The sequence below is a fragment of the Microtus pennsylvanicus genome, chromosome 1 (assembly GCF_037038515.1).
Source record: "Microtus pennsylvanicus isolate mMicPen1 chromosome 1, mMicPen1.hap1, whole genome shotgun sequence".
NCBI lineage: Eukaryota > Metazoa > Chordata > Mammalia > Rodentia > Cricetidae > Microtus > Microtus pennsylvanicus.
Genome location: NC_134579.1, coordinates 103,190,541 through 103,218,261, shown reverse-complemented (window position 1 = coordinate 103,218,261; position 27,721 = coordinate 103,190,541). Strand labels below are relative to the sequence as shown.

Genomic DNA, 27,721 nt, shown 5'->3' with positions numbered 1-27,721 from the left:
TGCTTTGGTTTTTTGGTATGTTTTTGTAAATTAGGATATATTTACCCAGGTGTAGTAGCCTAAACCTTTAATCCCAACACTCAGGAGGCAGAGACAGATAGATATCTGTGAGTTCAAGGCCAGCCTGCTCTACAGAGTTAAGAGCAGCCAGAGCTAAGTAGAGACCTTGTCTCAAAAACAGGAAAAAAAAAAAAGGGAGGGGGGCTGGAGAGATGGCTCAGTGGTTAAGAGCACTGGCTGCTCTTCCAAAGATCCTGGAATTCCCAGCAACCACGTGGTGGCTCACAACCATCTATAATGAGATCTGGCGCCCTCTTCAGGCCTGCAGGCATTCGTGCAAGCAGAATACTATATACATCGTAGATAAATAAATCTTTAAAAAAAAAAAACAGGAAAAAATTAAGCAGCTATTGTGGTCTGGGGTAAAGTATCCTCCCCGAAAGTTCATGTACTGAAAACCTGATCCCCAGCTGATGACTATTTTTATTTTTATCTTATGAACATTAGTGTTTTGCCTACATGTATGCCTGTGAGGGTGTCAGGTCCCTGGAACTGGAGCTACAGACAGTTGTGAGCTGCCATGTGAGCGCTGGGAATTGAACCCGGATCCCTCGGAAGACCAGTTGGTACTTTTAACCTTGGAGCCATCTCTCCAGCCCCAAAGTCAGCCTGTATTTTCTGTCTCCTCCTCCCTCTTTCCCCTCTGTTCTCTTCTCTCCTTTCTCATTTCCTCTCTCTCTACTTCCTCCTTCTCTCCCTCCCTCCCTTTCCTTTCTCTCATTCCCTTCTTCTGCTTCCTGACTATCAGGAAATGAAACAGGTCCCCCGGCACTTGCTCCTACGCCCAGAAAGCCAATGGGGTCAAGCACCATGGGTTGAAACCCGTGACAGAAATAGGGAGGACTGCTGGAGATGGGGAGAGGGTGGGCCATGTCATCCCACAGGCTGATCATCTTCCAAGCAGAGATTTCAAAACAGACAGTTGTTTACATAGATCTCCAGTTCAGAGGTATGGTCTAGACTGGGCGGTGGTGGCACAGGTCTTTAATCCCAGCACTTAAGGGCAGAGGCAGGCAGATCTCTTTGAGTTCCAGGCCGGCCTGCTCTACAGAGCAAGTTCTAGGACAGCCAAGGCTACACAGAGAAACCGTGCCTTGAAAAGCAACAACAAATCAACACAAACTATGTAACCGGTGTTTAGCAATCCTTAAACTAGGTAAGATGAGTCAGGGACTGGGGGTAAACCGCAGACTCGAGACAGAAAGTAGGAATGTTGAAGTACCGAGAGAGGGGGGAAAGAGGGCTGTGGGAGCAAAAACCACCACTGATCGCTGTCCTGGAAGGCCACATATTGCAAGGGTGAGTGACTTGATTTTGACAAGTCCGGAGAGCAAGGGATTTGCAGCCAAAGCGATGACCACAGGATCTAGCGACAGGAGACCCACACATCAACATATTCCAGGCACTAGCCACAAATTTTTAAAGGCAGCTTCTGGCCGCCACAAGCACGCGAGAGCACTCAAAGCCAAATTTAAAGATATACGTGGATCAAGGAAGGCCATGCACATTAGGAGGCGGCGCGGGGACACATCCGCGCCACGCACTCCAGCTGGTGGCCTCGCGGAAGCCGCGCCGCAGCGCACCGGAAGTGGCCGTCCCCCCTGGGGGTGCTTCGGACACTCGCGGAAAGCCGACCTTCTGGAAAGCAAACATAAGGGTAAAAAAAGAAAGGAAAAAAGGACAAAAAAAAACCTAATAAAAAAGGAAAAAAGAAGAGTAAAGAGGCCGCTGGGGAGAAGGCACCGCCGGCTCAACCTCCCTCTCCGTGCGCGCTCCCGCCGCCTGACCGGGGCCGCTGCGCACGCGCAGCCCAGGCTTCAGAGCCCCGGCGCGGCCCGCACGGCAGGGCCCTCAGGTGCGTATTCCGCTGCCGCTTCCCTCACGACTTCCGCTTCTGGAAGTTCCCCCGGGGAAGAGACGTGTCTCGGGGCGCGTGGCGGAACACTCAGGGGCCCAGAGGCCAGCTCCGAACCCCGTTTACCTAACCGCGAGCAGGCCCTGCGGAGTGGGGGTGGGGCGGGGGAGATGCGCCGCTGGGCGATCGGGCCGGCGCACGCCAGGCGCACACCAGAATCTCTGTTTTGATTGGCTGCGACGGGAGCGTGGAGGCGGGAAAGGAGGTCACGTGGTACCCGACGTGCCTGCGCTGGCTGTGGAAGCACTTGATTGGTTAAAAGGAGAGGCGGGGCCATCGCGGTTGCCTAGTAACGGTGCTCTGGCTCCGCCCTTGATGTCGCGCCTTTCCAGTTGGCCCCAGGATTTGGGGGGCGGGTCTGGGCTCTTAGCAGCCAGGGACGTCTGTGCTCCAGAAAAGCAGAGGAAAGGACACAGGCTCCAGAATGTGGCTTGTGTCCGATCTGGTTGAGAGTACAAGGTGGCCTATGACGATAACACTTAGTACAACAACCAAAAAAATTTTTAAGTGAAATTTACATTCAGAAATGTATTTAAACTATTGTTTCCAAAACATTATTCTAGCGTGTACTCAGCCTAAAGAACCAGAACTGAACTAGCAGTGTGGTACCTGTCTTCAGGTGGTCTGAGTTCAAGGACAGCCTGGTCTATATAGCAAGTTCCAAGCCTGCTGAGGTTACACAGTGAGACCTTGTCTCTAAATAAATTATAACAGCTTTATTGAGATACGGGAAAATTCACCCCTTAAAATATTAATAACGCAAGTCAGAAAAAGAACTCCCGCCCAAAGTAAAATAAAAACATAGAATAAAATGAAAAACATAACTTAAGGCTAATAGGGTAACTGATACGTGTCAGTCAGCCCAGCACTGGAGATGCTGAGGCAGGAGGATTTCAGAGAGTTACAGGATAAAAGTACATAACCAGGTACTCCTTTAAAAGTAAATAAATAGGGTGCTGGACAGATGGCTCGGCAGCTAAGAGCACTGCCTGCTCTTCCAAAGGTCCTGAGTTCAATCAATTCCCAGCAACCACATGGTGGCTCACAACCATCTGTAATGGGGTCTGGTAATGAGGTCTTCTGGCCTGCAGGCATACAGACAGACTATTGTATACATAATAAATAAATAAATGGAAGAGAGGAGGCTGAAGAGATGGCTCAGGAGTTAAGAGCTTGTACTGCTATTGCAAAAGACTAGGGTTCAGGCCAGGTGGTGGTGGTACACGCCTTTAATCCCAGCACTCGGGAGGCAGAGGCAGGCGGATCTCTAGGAGTTCGAGGCCAGCCTGGTCAACAAGAGCTAGTTCCGGGACAGGCACCAAAGCTACAGAGAAACCCTGTCTCAAAAAACAAAACAAAACAAAGACTAGGGTTCAATTCCCAGCCCCCATCTGGCAACTCAAAACCGCCACTACCTGTAACTCCAGTTCCAGGGCATCCAATATCCTCTCTGACCTCCTCCATCACCAGGCATGCACATGGTATACATAAATGTGGGGAAAACACTTTTACACACACACTTTTAATGAAAGAGCTCTTCCAAGCATGCCCCTCCACAGATGTCCCGGCTCCTCTGGGCAGTTGGGCTCTTCAGCAGGTGCTGCCAGTAAGGGCCATTTGTTCTGAAATTATCATAAGGCGAGAAATTTTGAAAGACGGTTTTCTGAGAGATGTTTTACTACAAGTGAAATTTGGAGAAAGTGTTGAGGACTCATAGACCTTGCTGGCTCTTTATTAAATAGTACAGCCCAAAAGAACATCTTTTGTTTTGTTTTGTTTTGTTGAGAAAGGGTTTCTCTGTGTAGCTTTGGAGCCTGACCTGGAACTCACTCTGTAGACCAGGCTGGCCTCAAACTCACAGAGATTCACTTGCCTCTGCCTCTTGAGGATCCTTTGGAGTTGGCTTCATTTTGAGAGAAAAGCATAAGAGAGGCAGTGTTGCTGTCTGAATGTTTTAGGAAAGATGCCCATGACTATCTGTCCCAAGACTCTGAAGTCCTCAGTTATGTCCCCAAGATGCACAGTGTGCATTGGTTGCCAGCCTTTTGTCCGTGCACTATCAATATCACCTGCCATGTAGGTAAGACAGAGACTCCCTGGTTGTAGTCAACAATCCAGATGTGCTGTGATCAAGACTTCTAATTTAGGGGGCTGGAGAAGTAGCTCAGAGGTTAAGAGCATTGCCTGCTCTTCCAAAGGTCCTGAGTTCAATTCCCAGCAACCTCATGGTGGCTCACAACCATCTGTAATGGGGTCTGGTGCCCTCTTCTGGCCTGCAGGCATATAGACAGAATATACATAATAAATAAATAAATAAATATTTTTTTAAAAAAGACTTTTAATTTAGAAATGTTGGTCTCAGTCCAGAATAGCAGCTCATTGTCCTTTGAAGAGTGAGGATATCTGCCAGTGGGCAACATGGAGCATAAATCAGTAATTAAGAATTTGACCCCACAAGTTCCAGGCTCTGACTCTGCAGCCCTCTTTATGTTCTAGGACTCTGCTTCTTACAGTCCTGTCTTCTCCTTTGATCCATGGAGCTGTTTTTCAAATATAGTCATTTCTCGCTGTAAGTTTTATACAGTTAACATTTTCTGAGAACCTAGTAAATAAGACCTATTTGTTTATAACAATAAGTGGAGGTGCTGGAGAGATGGCTCAGCAGTTAGGAGTGCTTGCTGTCTTTGCAGAGGACCAAAGTAGAATTCTGAGAACCCATAGCAGGGAGTTCACAACCCTCTGTAACTCAGATCCAAGGGATTTAAAGTTCTTTTCTGGCCTCCACAGGCACCTCAGTGCATGCACGTGAGTGTGCACACACACACATATGCACATATAACTAAATTATCTTTTAAAGGTAGGAGAATAAATAAGCACGTTTTGTCTGTGGTGGATGACACCACTGTGTTTATTTTTGTGTGCTGGGTATGGGTATTTATTTTTGGATTCTTGTGGGAGTTTACTAAAGAATAGAATTGCTGGATCAAACTTTGTGGTGATATCTTGTTTGTACAAATAAAGCTTGCTTGAAGATCAGAGGGCAGAGCTAACCACTAGCTAATCATAGAGGTCTGTACAGACAGACAGGAAGTGATATGGCTGGGCAGAGAGAGGAGGTGATGAGGCCAGAGGAAACAGGAACTCAGTCTCTTTTTGGCTGGGAAGTTGAGTAGGTAAGGTGACTATGGTTTTGCCTCTTCATCTCTCCGATCTCTCAGCATTTCTCCCTATATCTGACTCTGAGCTTTTACTATTAAGACCTATTAGAGATTATATTCTTTGGGGCTTGTTGATGGCTTGAAGTGTTTAGTTCCACTGCGTTTGGTGGTCCATGTCTGCAACCCTCAGCCTCAGCAAGCTGAAGCAGGAGGATCATGAGTTTGGGTTAGCTTGGGCTCCTGCATAATGTACCCTTTTCTCAGAAGGGCTAATAATGGTGGTTATGGGGCCAGGGAGGTGCTCAGTGATTACAGCACTTGCTGCTCTTGCAGGGGATCTGAGTTTGTTCCCAGCACCCATGTCTGGTGGCTCACAGCCACCTCTAATGCCAGCTCCGGGGATCTGAGACCTCTTCTGGCCCCTGGAGGCACCCCATGCTCACATTTGCCTATGTATAAGCAGAAACATTTTTTAAAGAAAACTGGGAGCCCAATGTGGTGACAACTGCCTGTCATCTGAACACTTGGGAGGTGGAGACAGAAGGCTCAGGAATTCAAGGCCAATTCAGCCAAGTGGTAGTAAGTTCAAGGCCAGTCTGAGCTGTGTGAAACCTTGTCTGGAGGGAGAGAGAGAAATAAAACCAAAACCTCAGAAAAAGTTGTCCACTGACTTCCATGTGTGTGCTTTGGTGTACATGCCTACACACACAATAAGTAAAGATAATAAAAGCAGTTTTAAGAAAGATTCCCTGCCTCTTGTGTTGTTTATACAGGATACAAATAAAGCATAATTAGTAGGACACTGTTGATTGTTCATCACTGTTAGTGCAGAATTGGTGACAGCTGCTAATCCCTTAGGATCAGCCCCCACCTCTCTTCCTGTCATTTCCTTCTTTGTTATAGGCCAGTGTTTTAAGCCAAGCATAATGGGATGTGTCTGTATTCTTAGCACTTGGAAAATAGAGGCCGGAGGGTCAGTCAGGAAGTCATCGTAGGCCACATAGTTCAGTGTCAGCAGGGTGGCCTGCATAAGACCCTTCTTCAAAATAAAATAAATAGAAACAGGCGTGGTGGCACATTCCTTTAATCCCAACACTAAAGGCAGCAACAGGAAGATCTTTATGACTTTGAGGCCTGCTTCCGTGGTCTATAGATGAGTTCCAAGCCAGCTAGGGGATATTTTATGAGACCCTTTAAAAAAATAACTGGAGCACTCTTCTCTCAAGAACTTCCTCGTAGGGGCTGGAGAGATGGCTTAGTGGTTAAGAGCAATGCCTGCTCTTCCAAAGGTCCTGAGTTCAATTCCCAGCAACTACATGGTGGCTCACAACCATCTGTAATGAGGTATGGTGCCCTCTTCTGGCCTGCAGACATATACACAGACAGAATATTGTATACAAAATAAATAAATATTTAAAAAAAAAAGAACTTCCTCGTAGGTCATGATGGGACCCATCTCAACCACACATTCCTCCATGCTGTGGGAGCTTCAGGTTAGGTAGAGTCTGGGTGTCCTACAAGGGTACCCTCATGTCCTCAGGATGCCTCACCTCCCAGAGTTACTGGCATCTCCATCCTGCACCAGCTTGGGGATCAAAACTTTAAGCCATAATGGCCCTTCAATTCATGAACTCACAGAGCTGTAGTCATGTGATCACAAGGACACTGACACCACTTGCATCCTTGTTTCTCTTTTGCAGGAGCAATGGCCCAGGTGGCAGTGCCCACCGTGCCCACTGGAGATGAGTCTTCAGACAGCAGGATGGTGGTGACATTTCTCATGTCTGCTCTGGAGTCCATGGTGAGATGCTCTGGTTCTGCCAATTTCTCAGACCATTGCTGAAGGCTGGTGACACACTTTGGGGTCACTCCTTATGTACCCTGTCTTGTCTGTATGAGGGTATCCTTCATTCCAGGAGTGGCGGTACACATCCGTAAATCCTAGCACTTTGGGAGGTAGAGAAAGAAGGGTCAGGAGTTCAAGGGCAGCAAGGGCATGGGTCAGGGTTGTTTTGATCTTTTTACTAGTGTATGTGATTTGTGTGCGCATGTTCAGGCCATAGAATGCACCCCAAGGATGGCTTTTGGGAAGCTGGTACTCTCCTTCCATCTTGTGGGCCCTGGGGATCGAACCCAGGTTGTAAAGCTATCCACCGGGCCATCTTGCTAGCCTAACAGTGAGTTCAAGGCCAGTCTGGGACACATGAGACCATCCTCTTTACCCCCTAAGAAAAGAAAACTGGAAATATCTGCCCCAGCCGGGCGATGGTGGCGCACGCCTTTAATCCCAGCACTCGGGAGGCAGAGGTAGGCGGATCTCTGTGAGTTTGAGACCAGCCTGGTCTACAAGAGCTAGTTCCAGGACAGGCTCCAAAGCCACAGAGAAACCCTGTCTCGAAAAAGAAAAAAGAAAAAAAAAAGAAATATCTGCCCCAAAAATAATGGAATGGAAACGGATCCATTCCTGCATTTGAAAAACAAGCACTCATGATGGGCCCTCACAATCCAGGCTTCTTCTAGACACGGGGTGCAAGGCATGAGGGCAGAGCAGGCCCCCTCACAGGTCTTCCATCCTGTGTGTATGTGTTTCTGTAGGTAAATATAATAACCGTAAAGTAGGGCCAGTGGGATAGCTCAACAGGCAAAGGAGCCCGACACAACGCTGACTGTCTGAACTCAGTTCTCAGGACCCGCAGAGCAGAAGGAGAGAACTGACCCGAGCAGGCTGTTCTCTGACCTTCACACGAGTACTGTGATGTGGGCACGCTGATGCACGCACACACACACACACACACACACACACACACACAAACTACTACCACTACTCATAATAAAGTGAAAAGTAGAATATGGAAAGAGAAAGAGTGAGCAGTTTGGGCGTCTGGGAGAAAGTCTCTTCATACTTGCCCCTTCTTTGCTTTGTTTTTTGAGACAGATTCTCATCCAGCCCAGGCTGACCTTGAACTTGCTATGCCAGGGAGACTTTGATCTTTCTGTCTCCTCTGTGCTGGGATCATGGGTGTGTGCCATCTCTCTTGTACTTGATTTTTCCTTCTTCCCTTTAGTAGCCCACCTAACCAACTCCAGTCCTGCATTTGTAGAAGCCACCATTGTTCTGCGTTTCTGTTGCAGTGTAAAGAGCTGGCCAAGTCCAAGGCTGAGGTGGCCTGCATCGCCGTGTATGAGGCAGAGGTGTACGTGGTGGGGACAGATCGAGGCTGTGCCTTTGTCAACGCCAGACAGGATTTCCAGAAAGACTTCGCACAGCATTGTAGGTGGCCAGCACCGTATCATGTCTCCCCTGGTGCTGTTTGTTCGTTTGTTTGCTTGGTTTTTACCTTGGAGACTGAATTTAGGTCTTCACACATGCTAGGCAAATACTTCACCATTGAACTGTATACTGTAGCCTCATATTTCATTTTTGTTTTTTTTGGATTCTCAAAATTTTATGACATGAAACTATACTGCTTTTATTGTTAGACAAACAATAAAAACAAAGAAAAAGCAATAGATTAAAAAAAGAAGTATAACTTTGATACAGTTTTTGATTAGGCGAATCAAGTATCACATACTCATATTTCATTTTATTAAAAAAAAGTTGAGGCAGGGTCTCATTATGTAGCCCTAGCTGACTTAAGACTTGCCATCTAGACCAGGCTGGTCTTGAACTCACAGAGATCCTCCTGCCTCTGCCTCCCAAGATTAAAACATATACCACACTGATGATAGCATTTTTGCTCAGCATTCTGTTAACATGATGTATTGCATTTATTGGGTTTTTTGTTTCTTTGTTTGGTGTTGTAGAATATAAGTTAAAGATGTGCATTCATTTCTGCTGTGGAACATTTGTTTAATGATGCAAAGGTGTGTTGCATTCTTTTATGATGTATTTGTTTAAGTCTGTGAGCTGTGTTACTTTCCTGCCTAAAACACCTGATTGGTCTAATAACGAGCTGAATAGCCAATAGCCAGGCAGGAGAAAGGATGGGTGGTGCTGGAAGGCAGAGAGAATAAATGGAAGAAATCTGGGATGAAGAGATCAAGGAACGAGAAAAGGAGAAAGGACTTCAGGGGCCAGCTACACAGCCAGCCATGGAATAAAAAGTAAAGAAAGGCTAAAAAAAAAAAATTACTCTATTTGAACTGGAGACATGGCTCAGCAGTTAAGAGCACTGGCTGCTTTTCCAGAGGTCCTGAGTTCAACTCCCAGGACCCATATGGTGGGTCACAGCCATCAATAATGATATCTGGTACCCTCTTCTGGCCTGCAGACATATATGTAGACAGAAAACTGTATACATAATAAATAAATAAATAAATAAATCTTTTTGGAAAAATTGCTCTAGGGACTAGGAGAAAGAGCTCAGTGAGTAGAGTGGTTGTCTAGAATGTGTGAAGCTCTGGCTTCGATCCTTTGAAAAACAAAAACCAAAACCAACAAAAAAAAGATCCCTCTTTATTTCTTTACGTAAGAGGGTCATTTTATGATTTTTTTTCCTCTTTTCCCTCCTTTTCCCTCAGTACCAAAAATACAGATAAAAGAGCCAGACAGCCGGGCAGTGGTGGCGCACGCCTTTAATCCCAGCACTCGGGAGGCAGAGACAGGTGGATCTCTGTGAGTTCGAGGCCAGCCTGGTCTACAAGAGCTAGTTCCAGGACAGGAACCAAAAAGCTACGGAGAAACCCTGTCTCGAAAAATCAAAAAAAAAAAAAAAGGGCCAGACAGAGTGCTTACTCTGACCTGTGCTCATCCTGTGTTTGCAGGCCAAGGGGAAGGGCTGACTGAAGAGAAACCACTGTGTCCCGAAAATGGAGAAGCCCAGCTGCTCCGGAAAGCAGTGGAGGACCATTTCAGCCTTTGTTACCGTAAGTCCTGATGGAGCATGGGAACCGCCTCCGTACATCCCCAGCACACACTTGTGTGTGTGAGAGAGAGAGTGAGTGAAATGCACATGTGCCATACAGTACCCCTGGAGGCCATAGAGCAACTTGCAGGAAGCTGGTATTCATCTATTGTGGGTTCAGGAGATTGATTGAACTCAGGTCACCATGTTTGCACAGGAAGCTCTTTTACCCCTGAACCCTCTCTCGGTCTCATGAGTGCTCTAAATAGTCATGGAGGAGTTGTGTAATTGAATCGACTTGATGACTAAGGAGTCTATGAACTCATTTACTCATTAATTTATATATTTACTTTGCAATGTTGTGGGGGAAATCTAGAGTCGCATGCCTGCCAGGCAGGTGCTGTACCACTGAGCCACACCTCCAGCCCCTCACTGGGGCTCTAGTCCGTCATCAGCATCACAAAGAATAAAAACAGAACATACCTGTAAATCACCCAGTGTGCGGCAGAAAGGGCAGGGTAATGTACAGATGTGGAGAAAGTAAATGATGGACATTCAAATAGGAAACGTCACAGGAGAGCTAGATGTGATTCCAGCACTCAGGACCTCGAGGCAGGAGGATCACTGCAAGGTGAATATCAACCTGGGTTCAGGCTACCATGGGCTACCTTTCTCAAAAACTCAAGTAAAAGAACTAACCAGGAGCATGTCTTTAATCCCAGCACACTCAGGAGGCAGAGGCAGGAGGATTTCTGAGTTCAAGGCCAGCCTGGTCCATAGAGTGAGTTGAGGACAGCCAAGGCTGTGACACAGAGAAACCCTGTCTCAAAAAACTAAGGGGGGAACAAAAAGCAAGTTGGAGAGGAAACAGTCTATTTGACATACATTTGCATGTATGTGTGTGTGTGCTGGATATGTACGTATAGATCTCTATGTGTGTGGTTATATATATAATGTATGTGTGTATATATATATAATGAATGGATATATAACACATCTATGTGGATATGTGTGTATATATTTATACATATATATGTACATATATATGTGTGTGTGTGTGTATATATATATATATATATATACGAATTATTCACATGACTTACAGGCTGTGGTCCAGTTAATCCAACAATGACTGTCTCCTGACAGAAAGATCAAGAACCTGGCAGTTGTCCAGTCCACAGGGCTGGATGTCTTAGCTAGTCTTCAGGCTGTGTTGGAATCCCGAAGGATCAGGTTCTAATATCAGCAAAGGAGTGCCACAGCAGAAGGATAGATTACTTTGCCAGCGAGACTGAGGGCAAGCAGGCAAAATGCAAAAGCTCCCTCCTTCCATGTCCTTTTAATGCAGACTGCCACCTGAAGGTGTGGCTCAGTTTTAGGGTAAGTCACCTCGCCTCAAATGATCCAATCAAGAAAATCCTTCATGGCTGTGCCCAGCTTCTTGGGTTTTAGTTGATTCCTAATGCATTCAAGTCGACAAGCAAGTCAGCCATCACAAGAGGGGTAGAAGCCGGGCACGCCTTTAATCCCAGCACTCGGGAGGCAGAGGCAGGCGGATCTCTGTGAGTTCGAGACCAGCCTGGTCTACAAGAGCTAGTTCCAGGACAGGAACCAAAAAACTACAGAGAAACCCTGTCTCAAAAACAAAACAAAACAAAAAACAAAAAAAAAAAACCAAGAGGGGTAGAGTCCATCATGGCAGGGAAGCCATGGCAACAGCCAGGGAAGGGACAACAGAAGCAGGGAGCTTACTGATCACACTGCAGCCACACTCAGGAAGTGGAAGGAGAGCACACTTTGTGCTTTTAATGCATGTTCAAGCTACGTATTCCAGCGTCTAATTGCCTGGGTGAACGTCTGCAGCTATCATCCGCCATCTCTCGCTCCTGCTCTAGGTAAAGCTCTGGGGACGACAGCTACCGTCCCTGTTCCCTATGAGCAGATGCTTCAGGACAAGACAGCTGTGCTGGTGCAGGGCCTTCCGGAAGGCCTGGCCTTTCAGCACCCCGACAGTTACAGTCCTGAAACCCTGAGGTGGATTCTGGAGAACAAAGCAGGGATTTCATTCGTCATAAACAGGTAATCTGCTCCATGTCCTCTAACGGTTTGCTCAAAGGCAAGCTGGCTCGAATCAAGTATGGAGGCACAGGCCTGCAATTGCAGTACCGGAAGACTGAGGCAGGAGAGTCACTGAGGCAAGCCTGGGTTACAGTGAGTTCAAGGACAGCCTGGGATGTATACTGAAACCCGTCTCAAAAATCAATAAATAAACAAGATTATCGTGGTCTGAAGCCATAGCTGAGTCCTAGAGTTCTCATCTGGCATGTACCAGGTCCTGGTTTCTAGGCCCAGAATTGCCACAAAGTGGGTTGTTCACTGTGTGTGACTGGTCTGCTTGTGTTCATGTTGGGTAATGGTGTTGGTTTTCTTGCAGACCTTTCCGAGGTGCAGGGAGCCAGCTGGGTGAGTAGCGGGTTCTGATCCTCGGTGACTGCCCAGAACCACTGAACCCATCCGCTACTATGATGAGGATAATGCATGTTTTGATATTCTCCTTCATTTTACCACATCGAGGAGGCAACCTGTGCTTGGGGGTAGTGGCAGCTTGATAGTAGATCTATTTATTACCTATGGGATTGCCCAGTGAGGGTCTGAGTGTGTGGTTCAATAGTAAAGCACCTGCCTAGAATCCCCCAATGCGCTGGTAGCTTGGCTAAGTGGTAGAGCACCTGCCTAGATCCATTAGTGAGGTTCTAGAGGCATAGCTCAGTGGGAAAAATCTGATCCAGTATCCTCTAGTGAGGGGCTCAGGGTATGGGCTCATTGGTAGAGCCCCTGCCTAGAATCCTCCAGAGAGGACTGGGAGTACGGCTCAGTTTTTAAAGCCCCTGCCTAGAATCCCCAGTGAGGGGTTTGGGGTATGGCTCAGTAGGGGTGCCTGTGTAACATGCATCAGACCCTGGGTTCTCTCATCAACACTATAAAGTAGAAAGAGAGAACCTCTAACTCTCAAGAGCCAGACCAGCACAGGAAGAAACAACAGCCGGGGTTCATCACAGCCTAGACTAGGGAAATTCTGTAGTGACACCCACCTGGTCTTCCAGAGGAGTGTGGGAACGTAGGGAGTCAGCTGCTGGTCTGAGTACCAGCTCTGCATGGGCCAGGGGTTGATGGGTTTGAGGATCAAGGATTCATTCCTTTGTCTCTGAAACTCAGGTCTAGGAGAAGTAATGATCTGTTTAGCAAAGAGCCAGGCAAACAGTGGTGCTCTTAGAATGTTAGCATCATCCGTGGGGTTGGGATGGGGCTGGAACAGCTTGATTGGAAACCTTCACAGTGATACAGCTCTTACGATAAGCAGGGGCTCGTCGGGGTGGTGGACCACTGTTGTAGTCTCATCACTGGGGAGGCTGAGGCAAGAGGTTCAGGAGGTAAGGCCAGCCTGAACTATGTAGCAAGTTCAAGTTCAACTTAGACTGCATAGCAATACCCTGCCTCAGTCGAGCGGTGGTAATACACCCCTTTGGTTCCATCACTCAGGAGGCAGAAGCAGGCATATATCTCTGGGTTTGAGGCCAAAAAGAGCCTGCCTCTTTTTGACAAAAAAAAGAGACAAAAGTTTAAGAAATCAACAAGCAATGACTCATCAGGTTGGTTCCTATGAGATAACAAAGCTGTGTGGCGGAGTACCCTCAGACATGTGGGAACCCAGATGTCCCCGTCCCCTTGATTCACAGCAATGAATGTACCCACACACAAACACACACATGCCAAATACCTCTGCCAAGGCATTTAAAAATCCACCCATCTATGGCTGGGAATAATATCAAGTGTCTTTATCCCAGCACTTGGAAGTCAGAGGCAGGGCTATCTCTGAGTTCAAAGCCATGCTGGTCCACCTAGTGAATCCTTAACCAGCTAAAGCTACATAGTAAGACCCTGTCTAAAAAAAGAAAGAAATGAAGAAATCCATCCACGTTATTTTCTTAAATTATGATTTTTGAAATGTAACTGGAGCTCTGTGCCCCTAGTGGTTTACAAACTATGATGTCTAAAGGGGATGTCATGATGGAGGATGCACAGGTGGAGGAAGGAGTTACAGGGTTGGGAACTGTGGTCCTCCCGTTGCTATGTACCTAACTGTGGTCCCCTTCTAGTCCACCTCTCTGTGGGGTCTCTGTGAGGGCCTTGTGGTCCTCTGGCTCCCGTTAGAGCAGGGAGTTGGTGTCCAGTATGGTAGTACACACTGTCATCCCAGCATTTGAGAGACTGAGTCAGGAGAGTTGTGAGTTCAAGACCAGCCTTGGCTACATAGCAAAACCTTGTCTCAAAGAAAGGACTAGAGAGATGCTCCAGTGGTTAATAACTCTTGCAGAAGGCCAGAGCACAGTTCTCAGCACCACACAGTGGCTTACAGTGCCTATTACGCTAGCTCTATAGAATCCATGCCCGCTTCTAGCTTCCAAGGGCATCAGGCATGCCTGTGATATACATGCATGCAGGCACTGGCAAATACACATAAAAAAGCAGAAATGAATAAATAAAACTGAAAATCCAAAGAAGAACCTTAGTGTTGTGGTTGCATGACAGGAGACCATATGACTATCACCCCAGAATCATTCATATTTTCTTTCTTTTTTTTTTTTGGTTTTTCGAGACAGGGTTTCTCTGTGGCTTTGGAGCCTGTCCTGGAACTAGCTCTGTAGACCAGGCTGGTTTCGAACTCACAGAGATCCGCCTGCCTCTGCCTCCCGAGTGCTGGGATTAAAGGCGTGCGCCACCATCGCCCGGCTCATTCATATTTTCTTAGCGAACAACAGTCGCACATAGCAACTGACATGTAGTGTTTCCACGGTGACACTGGCTGTGGTTCCTCAGCCCATGTGGATGTCAGCACTGGAACTCCATGTGAGGACTCCGAAGTCCCTGGATGCCAGCTCCCTTCTGTACAATGCATTACTCCAGTCCAGCCCACTTAGAACACCCAATACCATGGACGAGTGGCAAGGGTTAGACTGACCAGCATGATGACCAAGGACTGCCATCTTAGTGCTGGAGAAGAACAGGTCTGAGGCCTGCCTGGGCCTTGGAATGAGTTCCAGGCCAGCTCAAGCTACATGATGAGCCTTTGTTACAAACCAAAAGAGAGCCGAGGTGACGGAACTCAGAGGTACGGCACTTGCCTAGCACGTACTCGGCCCTGCTGTGGGTCAATCCTCAGCACCAAAAATAAAACTTAAAATCAATAAATTAGGAAAATAAAAAGTTCCAATACAAATGAGGAAAGACATTTTAAAAGCAAGAAGGAGAGAAGAAAGCCTAGTTAGTGCTTTGGGGGTGGAAGAAGGAGGATCCGGAGTTCAGGGTTATCCTTAGTACCCAGGGTATTTCAAGCCAGCCTGAGCTACCTATCTTGAAAAATAAATTCAATGATGAAACCCAAAAGTTATCAGTGTATTGCTAAGGGGATAGTGGTGACATCGAAAGCCTCTTCATGTCCAGGACATTGGTTTTTCCCAGAGTCCCCTCAGTCTGGGCTGGGAACCTGGGGATTGGGAACCACTGGCTGTGGAGGGCCCGACTTCTCGCTAAGCCTCACTGTGCCCATGAAGAAGTAGACAGCCCGTGTACTGACTCACTCAGGAGACCTAGCTGGCAAGTGGCCAGGCTGAGGGTGTCACCCACACTCCTGGCACTGCCTGCTCACTCCAGCGAACCCCACCAGCTGCTCTAACAATCAGGGCTGTTTTGACCAGCTTCCTCCCCACTGGTGTTCTGTGATGGCCTTGAGCTGAGAGGTCTGTTCTCTTGGCTTTCAAACGATTTGTCCTTGAATGTGGGTCCTGTCCCACAGTGCTGAGAGACTAATGTGTACCTTGTTCCTGCACAGGTAGTCTTGGGATGCCGACAGATGCCGAGAGGCTGGCACTACCCCCAAATGACAGGTAAAAGCCAACAACAATAATAAATAAATAAAACAGTAATTAGTAAAGGCATAGAATGGGTTCAATTCTCAGTACCCACATGGGAGCGCAGAGCTGTCTGTAACTTCATTCTAGGGGCTCTGACTCCCTCATATGGACATACCTGTAAGCAAAACATAAAATAATAAATAAATTTTAAAAAGTAAAATAGAGACATAGGATGAACCAGGCGGTGGTGGCTCATGTCTTTAAACTCAGCACTTGGGAGGCAGAGGCAGATGGATCTGGAAGTTCAAGGCCAGCCTGGTCTATAGATTGAGTTCCAGGACAGCCAAGACTACACTGAGAAACCCTGCCTTGAAAAAACAAAATAAATAAATAATAAAGGCATAGAATGAATAATGAACCAGAAATAGTGACAAAGCCTTGTGATTTCAGCATAGAGAAGGGAAGCAAGGCGATCAAGGGGTCAAGACTCTTGGCTTCATAGTGAGTTTGAGGACAGCCTGTGTGAGGCCGTGTCTCAACCCCCCCCCCGAAAAAAGTAAGAATGTTTGTTTTTTTATGTGTTCATGTAGGTATGTATACCACGTGTGTGTGTGTGTGTGACACAAGAAACAGGGTTTCACTATGTAACTCTGGCTCTCCTGGAACTCATTCTCTAGACCAGGCTGATCTGGAACTCACAGAGATCCCCCTGCCTCTGCCTCCCGAGTGCTAGAATTAAAGGTGTATGTCACCAGCTCCACTGATTTTCTTGACCTGGATTCCCTTCTCCTTACAGCTGTGGCCCCATCAGTGTGAAAACTGAACCCATGGAAGATTCTGGTAGGTACACTGATGCTCTGACCACCTAATGTTAGCAGGTTACCACTTGACTGGCTACTTTTTATTTACTTTTATAAAAATGACTTACGTCTTTTATAAGAATAGCTAAGGGGGCTGGAGAAATGGCTCGGCAGTTAAGATCACTAACTGCTCTTCCAGAGGGCAGGTGTTCAATTCCTGGCACCCACATGGTGGCTTACAACCATCTAGAATGAGATCTGCATCTTCTGGCCTGCAGGGATATGTGCAGGCAGAACACTGTATACGTAATATATATATAAACCTTAAAAAAAATAACTAAGTAAGCCCAGTAGTGATAGCACATGCCTTTAATCCCAGCCCTTGGAAGCAGAGGCAGTCAGATCTCTGTGAGTTCAAGGCCAGCCTGGTCTACAAGAGTGAGTTCCAGAGCAGTCAGGGCAATTCACAGAGAAACCCTATCTTGAAAAAATAAAAAAAAGAATAAGTAATTAATCATAACTTGGACCATATTTATAGAGGCCTAGGGACGTGCTACTTATCTGAAATGTTTAATCCCGACCATTAAGATGGCTCAGCAGCACTTGCCTGTTGACCTGAGTTCAAGCCCCGGATGTACATCCTGTAAGAGAGCCAGCACCCACAGGCTGTCCTCTGCCACACGCCACACTCCACGGCACACGCACACACATGCACACACCACACTCCACGGCACACGCACACACATGCACACACCACACTCCACGGCACATGCATACACATGCACACACCACACTGCACGGCACACGCATACACATGCACACACCACACTCCACGGCACACGCACACACATGCACACACCACACTGCATGGCACACGCACACACATGCACACACCACACTGCATGGCACACGCATACACATGCACACACTACACTCATTGAAAAGTACATGAGTGAAGGTCAGGAGAGCTGGCTCAGCCGTTAGAAACACTTCCTGTTCTTCAGGGAACCTGGATTTGGTTCCCAATACCCAAATAGTGGCTCACACCCATATATAACTCCAGTTCCAGAGGAACTGAAAATAAAATAAATCCAGTAGAAAAGAATTAAATAAAATAAATAAAGTTTGGCTCCAAAAGCATCTTCAGTTTTGGATTTCGTCAGATTTGGAATTTTTTCTGAGACAAAGTCTTGCTATATAGTACAAGCTTAAAATATGGGGTTATGGGACTAGAGGGATGGCTCAGTTATGAGCGCCAGCTGCTCTTCCAGAGGTCCTGAGTTCAGTTCCCAGCACCCACATGATGAGTCACAATGTTCTATAACATTGGGTCCCTGGGATCCGGTGCCCTCTTCTGGTGTGACACTGGCTCATTTCTTCCTCTTGGCTTTGTTTCTCCTTTTTCCGGATCTGTTTCTAGAGTTTGGTCCTGCATGTTCTCACAAGGTTCCCCACGGATGCACAAGGAGATGGTGGGGCCTTTGCAGGTGGAGTCTACTGGGAAGTCTTCAGGTCAGGGAGGCATGCCCCTTCAGACTGACCTTCAATTTACTCTTAGCCAAAGAGGATTCTATTTTTAAGACTAAGTCCTTAGGACCAGACCCTTGCTGGCCTGGAACTTGTCATTGAGATGAGCCTGGCCTTGGACTCATAGAGATCGGCCTGCCTCAGCCTCTGGAATGCTGGAATTAGAGGTGTGTGCCATAGTACCCTGCTTCCAAAGAGGATCTTAAACTTCTGATTCTCCTGCCTCTGCCTCTACCTCCAGAGAGCTGGGATGGCAGGCTTGTGCCAGCATTCCCACCAAACCAGGTGTTTCATTAGTTGGTGTGGTTACCTGAGCCCTCACTGTGGCCTCTTGTTCTCCCAGGAACTTCACCGAAGGCAGCAGCCGTTTTAGTGAAGACAGAGTCAGAGGATCCTAACTACTACCAGTGTGACGTGCAAGGTAATGCTGTCCCGGGCTCTTCACGACCGAAATGGTGGACCCCACTCACCCGAGAGGTCATAAAGAGGAACAAAGGGGACAGGAAGATGGCTTAGTGGGCAAGACCACTTGCTATGCAACACGAGGACCTGAGCTCAGATCCCCGGCACCCATGCAAATAGCGTGGTGTGGCCACAGGTGCTTATGACATCAGCACTGGGGGGAGCAGAGACAGGAAGATCCCTAGGCTTACTGACCTAGCCCCTTCTCAAGGGGATAAGGTAGAGATTGATAGAGCAGGACACCGGATATCCTCCTCCATCCTCTGTGCGTGCACATGCTCACCTGTGTTCACACGCATGTGACTATACCACACACACACACACACACACCTACACATGTGTGAATATACCACACACATCCATGTACAGATGTGAATAGACCACACCCACCCACACATGTGTATAAATATACCACACCCCTCACACGTGTGAATATACCACACACATCCATGTACAGATGTGAATAGACCACACCCACCCAAATACACATGTAAATAGACCACACCCACCCACATATGAATATACCACACACATGTGTAAATATACCACCCACACCCACACACATGTGTGAATATACCACATACGCCCACATACATGGGAATATACCACACCACAAAAAGAGGAACACAGATATATGTGTGTTGACCTATACTAACAAAAATTGTCTTTTTAATTATTGGATGGATTGAATTTATCTTCGATCCAGTGGAGCATTTGTGGGGCACACCTATAATCCCAGCTCTCAGAAGGCGAAGGCAGGACAATCACAAGTTCAAGGTTATTTTTTTTTAAGTTATTTATATTTTATGTACGAGTACACTGCATGTATACCTGCAGGCCAGAAGAGGGCGCCAGATCTCATTACAGATGGTTGTGAGCCATGATGTGGGTGCTGGGAATTGAACTCAGATCCTCTGGAAGAGCAGCCAGTAAGCCATCTCTCCAGCCCCCCTTAAGGTTATCCCTGACTAGATAGCAAGTTTGAGTCCATACTACATGAGACCCTATCTCAAAAATGAAGAAAATCAGGCTTGAGAGGTGACTCAGTGCCTAAGAATTCTTTTTTTTTTTTTTTTTTGGTTTTTCGAAACAGGGTTTCTCTGTGGTTTTGGAGCCTGTCCTGGAATTAGCTCTTATAGACCAAGGTGGTCTCGAACTCACAGAGATCAGCCTGCCTCTGCCTCCCAAGTGCTGGGATTAAAGGCGTGCGCCACCACCGCCCAGCCAGTGCCTAAGAATTCTCATTGGCTGCTCTTCCAGAGGAACTGAGTTTAATTCCCAGGCCCCACGTGACAGCTCACAACTGTCTGTAACTCCACTTCAGGAGAGCTGACACCCTCACATAGACATACATGCAGGCAAAACCCCAATACATAAATAATTTTTAAAAAAATAAGAAAAGGGACAGTGGTGGCTCACACCTGTAATCCTAGTGCTTGGAAGGGAGAGGCAGGTGGATCTGAGTTCCAGGCCAGCCTGGTCCCAGGACAGCCAGGGCTACACAGAGAAATCCTGTCTTGAAAAACAAAGCAGCAACAACAAAAATTTAAGAAAAGCTTCTCAAAATCCTGTGTGCAATCGTGGAGTGATCAGATAATGCAATTCATTGAGCGAGGTAGCAGTTTGTAAAGGTTAAAGGATACACCAAACCTCACAGAAAAGAATTCCAGGGGCTGGAGATGCTCAGCAGTTAAAGGCACTGAGCACTGTGTTCACGGTCGTCTGTAACCGTGGTCCTATGGGATCTGATGCCCTTTTCTGCTCTACAGATGAGCTTGCAGACAAAGCCCCATAGACTTTAAGTGGGGTTTAACGTGGTGTATAATAAATAATTCCAGAAGATTGCTGTGGGCACAGCAATAGGATTTTCTGTAATGAGATTCACTGGCTTCCTTGTGACACTGGTCCACACGCCTATAACTAACCCTGTTGTGGGTGGCTGAGTGCATCCTCATATGGAAACTAGTGAACAGGTGAGGCATGAGAAGCCCGTGACGTGCAGATTTGCCTGTAGGCCTTGCGTCCTCTCCTGCCTTCCTCCTAAGATGTTTTCTATTTCCAAATTAAGATAGTTTCAAAAATAAACAGTTTTCCATAACAGCAACAACAAAAATAGAGCATCCGTGGGTAAAGTGCCTACTGCCCAGCCTGCGTGTGCCCATGTGTTCCAAGCAGAGAACCAAACCTCCAAGTTGACCTCTGACCTTCATGCATGCACTATGGCTTGCACTCCTACACGTTCGCATACACATAATAGATAAATTAATGTAAAATACTTTAGATGATGATGATGATGATGATGATTGGTTTTCTGAGACAGGATTTCTCTGTGTATAACCCTGGCCAACCTGGAACTCTCTCTGTAGACCAGTCTGGCTCGAATTCACAGAGATCCACCTGCTTCTGCTTCCTGAGTGCTGGGATTAAAGGAGTGCACCACCACCACCAACCCTCATAAAAATACATTTTTTAAAGATGTGTTCATTCGTTTGTGTGTACGGTGTTCTGCCTGCAAACCAGAAGAGGGCACCAGACTTCATTATAGATGGTTGTAGGCCACTACGTGGGTGCTGGGAATTGAACGCAGATCCTCTGGAAGAGCAGCCAGTGCTCTTAACCTCTGAGCCATCTCTCCAGCCCCCAAAATAATTTTTAAGATAGAAAAAAAATAGGATTTTGGTAGTGATGTAATTGTTTTGGGGTCACCCAGGCTTCTATAACTCCTCCTTTTTATTGTATTTTGTTTTGTTTGTTTGAGATAGGGTCTCACGTAGCCCAGGTTGGCCCCAAACTTACTGTATCCTAGAGGATGATATTGAACTCCTGATCCTCCTGTCTCTACCTCCTGAGTCCTGGGATTATAGGTGGGCACCACTCCAAGTTTCCTGTGGTGCTGGGGTGGACACAGGACTTCTGCACACTAGGAAACCCTCTGCCTGCCGAGCGCACCCCAGTCTTTGAAATGTTTCCCTTGCATTCAGCGACTTCTGTGTTTTGTTCTAAATGTTTTTTTTTAATTTTTTTTTAATATTTATTTATTATGTGTACAATGTTCTGTCTGTGTCTATGCCTGCAGGCCAAAAGAGGGCACCAGACCTCATTACAGATGGTTGTGAGCCACCATGTGGTTGCTGGGAATTGAACTCAGGACCTTTGGAAGAGCAGGCAATGCTCTTAACCACTGAGCCATCTCTCCAGCCCCCTGTTCTAAATGTTATATCACATTTTTATCTATTTATTGGCGGGGAAAAGAGGGAAGTGCCATCATGCTTGAGCGGAGATCAGAGGTCAGTTTTCAGGAGTCAGCTCCCTCTTTCATAACACAGGTCCCGGGAATCAAACTCAGGTTGTCAGGTTTGGCTGCAAGCGCCTTTACCTGCTGAGCTGTCTTTGCGGTCTCCACGGCCCAGCGATGTCTGAAGGAGCTGCATTTCTCACTGAACTGTAGGTTTCTTCTTCTCCCTTCAGGAAACGAGCGTTCTTCCACCAGCAGTGAAGTCAGAGGGATGGAGTTGCCATCTGCAGGTTAGCAAACAAAGCATCTCCTCCCTAACCATGTGGGAAATAAAGAAAGTGGCTTCCTGGCACGCCTGTCCTAGGAAGCAGCAGTAAGGGCTGAGTGCTCTTCCAGTGCCCGGTCTGTAAGTGGGAACCAGTGCCACCTGTGACCTTACTACAGCACCAGGCCTTTGTGTGTTGACTGAGGCTCTAGATAGCCCAGGTTAGAGCTCACCATGTAACCACTGGCCTCAACCCTGCATCAGTCCTGTCCACCTCTGAGTCTGGGAGGAGGGTTCGAAAGCCACATGTGGTCTTTCTTTTCCTGTTTTTGTTCCCCGAGACAGGGTTCCTCTGTGTATCTCTGGCTGTCATCTCAGTAGGGGGCAAGAGGGTGCTACACAACCTTTAGGGAGGGGGATCCCTGTGAGTTCTAGGCCAGTGTGGTCTACAAAGTGAGTTCCAGAATAACCAGGGCTCTACAGAGAAACCCTGCCCCCAACAAATAAATAAATATAGATAGACAAATAGATAACACAAAAACAAACAAAAATAAAATAAAAAACAACAACAGCGTCATCTCTCAGTCAGCCCCTCCCCACCCCAAAGTAATCCATCACAAAATTAAGAAGCACTGTGACGGTGTGAAATCCTGTCGTACTAAGTTGAGGACAATGTCTGTGGATGTGAGCAGCTCTGTATTGTTTGATAATACTCTGTGTCCGTGGATGTGAAGAGTTTGATATTGTTTAGTAATCTGTGGGAGTTTCTGTCTCCCCTCATCCTTAATAGGGGAATCCCATATGAATTCATGATGTTTACTTTTGTGGAGACCAGGTCTGATATAGCCTAGACTAGCCACAGACTTCCTTGTGTCACTAAGGAGACCTTCAACTTCTGATCCTTGTGCACTTCGAGCGATGGAACACAGGGCTTGGTGCATAGCAGGCAAGCTCTCTACTAACCGAGCCAAGTCCCCTGTCCAGAGATTGACCATCAGTGCCTGATGATTACCTCTGACAAAATTAAAATTCACTGTGTGTTTAGTATGTACAAAACATAATTTAAAAAAATGTCAAGGCTAGAGGCTGGAGAGATGCTGATCTCCCAGAGGACCTGGTTCAGTTCCCAGCACGCTCACCACTGCTTACAGCTGTGATTCCAGTTCTAGGAGACCTGACATCTTCTGACCTCTGCCTGAATTGCACACATATGTACATAGAAGCATGCAAGTGAACACTCATACACATAAAGCAAATATTTTTATGAATTCTAGAATGAAGCCAGCTGGGCTGCAAAGTGAGTCCTTGCTTTAAAACAAAACAGAACCCCAGGGTTGAGGAGAGATTTGGGGGAGGGGTGGGATGGGAACAGTAAACTGTTGGAACCTGAGATTACTTAATAATGAATGTCATTTTAGACCTTTTCTTTTCAAGAGTCCACTCCACTGGTCTCTTCAGAAACAAATGAGGATCCTAAGGCCGATGTGAAAATGGAAGGTGAGTCCCCAAAAGCACTTGGGATTGTCACATGGTCAGAGTGGCTTTCGCTGTTTCTGAAATGATTTGTGTAGGATGGTGACTGAAGCCAGAGTGTGTGCTCACATTCCTGTGTGTGTTGGGTGCTGTGGTGGTTTAAATGAGGCTCATGTGTTTGAATACTTGGTCCCCAGTTGGTGGAACTGTTTAGGAAGGTTTAGGAGGTGTGGCCTTGGTGGTGGAGGTGTGGCCCTGGGGGTGAGCTCTGAGGTTTCAAAAGTCCACACCATTCCAATTCTGTCTGCCTCGTGCTTGTGGATCAAGATGTGAGCTCCAGCTCCAGCACCATGCCTGTCTGCTGCCACGCTCCCTGTCATGGTCATGGACTCTAACCCTCTGAAACCATAAGCTCAATAAACTCTTTCTTCTGTAAGTTACCTTGGCAACAGCATCTCATCACAACAGAAAATTAGCCGAGACAGATCCCATGCCGCAGTACATATGGCGGTCAGGGGACAACTGTGGAGCTACTTCTCTTCTTCCACTTTTATGTGGGTTCTGGGGACCGGACTCGGGTCACCAGCCTTGCAGAAAAAGTACTTTTACCCACTGCGCCATCTCTGACCCCCAGATATGAATGATTAATAGTTAGAATTAACGCTTGTGGGCTTGGCTTGTGGGGGTCACTGTGTGGTGTCCTCATCCTCCATTTGGGAAAAACTAGCAAGAGCAGCTGGAGCCCTTGGCCCTGGTAGTTTGACTTTTGCAACAAGAATAAAAAATGCAGTGATGGCAGCTGTCTCCTTAAGGGGTGAGCCTCAAGAATCAGTCATTTCTGAACATGTCACCATGTGCGGCATCAAGCAGAAGGGGGCTAGCCTGGCACTAGCTCAGAACGTCCTGGACAGGGCTGTGGTGCTGGAGAAACTTGCTCATGTGGCTTTTCTGGGGCTCTTTCCACACCAGCTCTGATTGCGGAGCTGGAACACAGGAAAGGAACAGCGTTCTCTCAGTCAAAGGAAGCCTTAAGCAGTGGGGCCTCAGTTTTCGCAGGGTACCTCTAAAAATGAAGAAAATATATTCTCCCAGCCTAAGAACAGCACATGCAGAGAAAGCAAGCTGACTCCCTCCAAGTCAGCTATGCGGAGACAGGAAGAAAGGTTAATTCCCCTCCCGAAATGTCGGTTTGCCAAGGAAGGCGATTCAGGAGTCAAGTTAAATAATGTCGTGTCTTTTTCTGCGGTCATGTATATTTCCACAGATGTAGTGTTTTCAGATCTTTAAAGCTGTTCATTTTGATGCACAAAATAAGTAAATGCAGGTGGAGTGGCGGGAGCGTCAGGTGAGAGGAAGATAAAGCCCCTCTCTCCTGGTCATCCTGTTAAGCTGCACAGTGCAGTGCCAGTCCCTGCCACTCACCTGGCATGCTAGCACTGTCGCAATGCTGCAACAGAATGCCTGCCTAAAGGGACTGCAGAGATGGCTCAGTTAGGAGTGTGCTGACTCCTGAGGACCTGAGTTTGGTTCCCAGCACCCATGTCCAGTGGCTCACAACTGCCTCTAAGTCCAGCTTCAGGGCTCTGATGCCCTCTTTGACCTCCACTGTATTCACCTGCACAAATTCCAGCATAGACGCACGCTCATGCACATAAACAGATCCCAGCATAGACGCACGCTCATACACATAAATAAACAGATCCCAGCATAGATGCACGCTCATACACATAAACAGATCCCAGCATAGATCATAGACGCACGCTCATGCACATAAATAAACAGATCCCAGCATAGACACACACTCATGCACATAAACAGATCCCAGCATAGACACATGCTCACGCACATAAACAGATCCCAGCATAGATCATAGACGCACACTCATGCACATAAACAGATCCCAGCATAGACACATGCTCACGCACATAAACAGATCCCAGCATAGATCATAGACACACGCTCACGCACATAAACAGATCCCAGCATAGACACATGCTCACGCACATAAACAGATCCCAGCATAGATGCACGCTCACGCACATAAACAGATCCCAGCATAGACACATGCTCACGCACATAAACAGATCCCAGCATAGATGCACGCTCACGCACATAAACAGATCCCAGCATAGACACATGCTCACGCACATAAACAGATCCCAGCATAGATGCACGCTCATACACATAAACAGATCCCAGCATAGATCATAGACTCACGCTCATGCACATAAATAAACAGATCCCAGCATAGACACATGCTCATGCACATAAACAGATCCCAGCATAGACGCACACTCATGCACATAAACAGATCCCAGCATAGATCATAGACGCACGCTCATGCACATAAACAGATCCCAGCATAGACGCACACTCATGCACATAAACAGATCCCAGCATAGATCATAGACGCACGCTCATGCACATAAACAGATCCCAGCATAGACGCACACTCATGCACATAAACAGATCCCAGCATAGATCATAGACGCACGCTCATGCACATAAACAGATCCCAGGATAGATCATAGACACACACGCTCATACACATAAATAGATCCCAGGATAGATCATAGACACACACGCTCATACACATAAACAGATCTCAGCATAGACACACGCTCATGCACATAAACAGATCCCAGCATAGATGCACACTCATACACTTAAATAAACAGATGCTAGCATAGACACACACTCATACACATAAATAAACAAATCCCAGCATAGACGCATGCTCATACACATAAATAAACAGATTCTTTCTAAGAAAATCAACAATTTAAAGGCGGAAGCGTGTCTTGTAACTCACAGTTCGAGGGGATACAGTCTTTGATGCTACAGAAGGCACAACAGCCAGAGCCTCAGGCACCTGGTCACATGGCATCCACAGTCAGGAAGCAGAGAGAGACGGATGCTGGTGCTCAGCTCGCTTTCTCCTTTTGATTCAGTCTGAGCCCCTAGCCCATGGAGCCCCAACATCAGGGTGGAACTTCCCTCAGCTAAACCCCTGGAAGCACCCTCTGAGACCTTCGGGGGTCAGCCATCCCTCTACTGCCCCACCCTGCTGCTCACTGTTCTGGAGTATAAAACATCCAGTCTGTACTTCTCGTCCAAGAACGGGTAGTTTTTAGAGACTTGCTGGTCCTCTGTTCATCCTAACTCTTCTCTCTTAAGGGAACGCAAATCTGCCCAACACTGTAAACTCTGCAGCGGGCGTTGAAGATCTTAGGATTGTACAGGTGACAGTTCCAGGTAGGACAGTCATTTACTCTCATCATTTGTGTCGTATTTCTTTTCTTTTCTGGTTTTGAGACCAGGATTCTCTGTGTAACAGCTCTGGCTGTTCTGGAACTCGCTTTGTAAACCAGGCTGGCCTCAAACTCAGAGATTCACCTCCCAAGTTCTAGGATTAAATATTTTTCTTTTTGTAAGATTGTTTTCGTTTAATTATGTGTGTGTGTGTGTGTGAGAGAGAGAGAGAGAGAGAGAGAGAGAGAGAGAGCGCCATGTGAGTGCAGTGCCTGTGGAGGCCAGTAGAGGGCCTTGGATCTCATAAAGCTGGAATTGCAGGCAGTTGTGAGCTGTCTTGTATGGGTGCTGGGAACTGAACCCAGCAAATGCTATTTAACCACCGAGCCCTGTGTTACAGTCTTCATTTTTGTCTTTGCAATTTTCTAACGTGTGTTAGTCTCAACGGTGCTGTTTCCTACTGGTTTACCTAACTAAAGAGTGAGAATTTGTGAGCCTCTAGTACTCTGCAGGTGCCACACGCCAAATCTCAGACTCACATCAGCCAAGCCCAGGTTCAAAATCCGTTCCTACAGTCAGCTTCATGCTCCCAGGCAGTCAGAACTGGCTTCTGGTCATTTAAATCATCTTTTCTCCACATGTATATAAGCTCTGTCTGGGACCTCGGTAAACAGTCTAGTTACATGGTTACTCCAAAGTAGGAAACTGAGCTGGGGGTGGGGGCAGTATCTAGTTACATTTAATTTATTCTGTGTGTGTATGTGTGTGTGTGTGTGTGTGTGTGTGTATGTGTGTGTGTATCACATGTATGTAAGAGC

At 46.9% G+C, this 27,721-nt stretch overlaps 1 protein-coding gene across 4 annotated transcripts in view; it reads left to right on the top strand.

Moving 5' to 3' along the window:
• Positions 1-1,507: 1,507 nt before the first annotated feature.
• LOC142852594 (general transcription factor II-I repeat domain-containing protein 2-like) overlaps positions 1,508-27,721 on the top strand; it is a 33,970-nt gene continuing 7,756 nt past the window's right edge. Inside the window, exons 1-12 of one of the 4 annotated variants that reach the window (XM_075977588.1) lie at positions 1,509-1,915; positions 6,834-6,934; positions 8,266-8,404; positions 9,898-9,999; positions 11,873-12,056; positions 12,412-12,440; positions 15,868-15,922; positions 16,686-16,729; positions 18,560-18,637; positions 22,127-22,203; positions 23,597-23,675; positions 26,829-26,906. In XM_075977588.1, coding sequence (XP_075833703.1) covers positions 1,561-1,915; positions 6,834-6,934; positions 8,266-8,404; positions 9,898-9,999; positions 11,873-12,056; positions 12,412-12,440; positions 15,868-15,922; positions 16,686-16,729; positions 18,560-18,637; positions 22,127-22,203; positions 23,597-23,675; positions 26,829-26,906 — 1,321 coding nt within the window. In that variant the 5' untranslated portion in view covers positions 1,509-1,560. Of the gene's footprint in view, positions 1,916-6,833; positions 6,935-8,265; positions 8,405-9,897; positions 10,000-11,872; positions 12,057-12,411; positions 12,441-15,867; positions 15,923-16,685; positions 16,730-18,559; positions 18,638-22,126; positions 22,204-23,596; positions 23,676-26,828; positions 26,907-27,721 lie in introns of all 4 variants that reach the window. The other 3 variants (XM_075977598.1, XM_075977605.1, XM_075977615.1) reach the window with 3 other exon arrangements.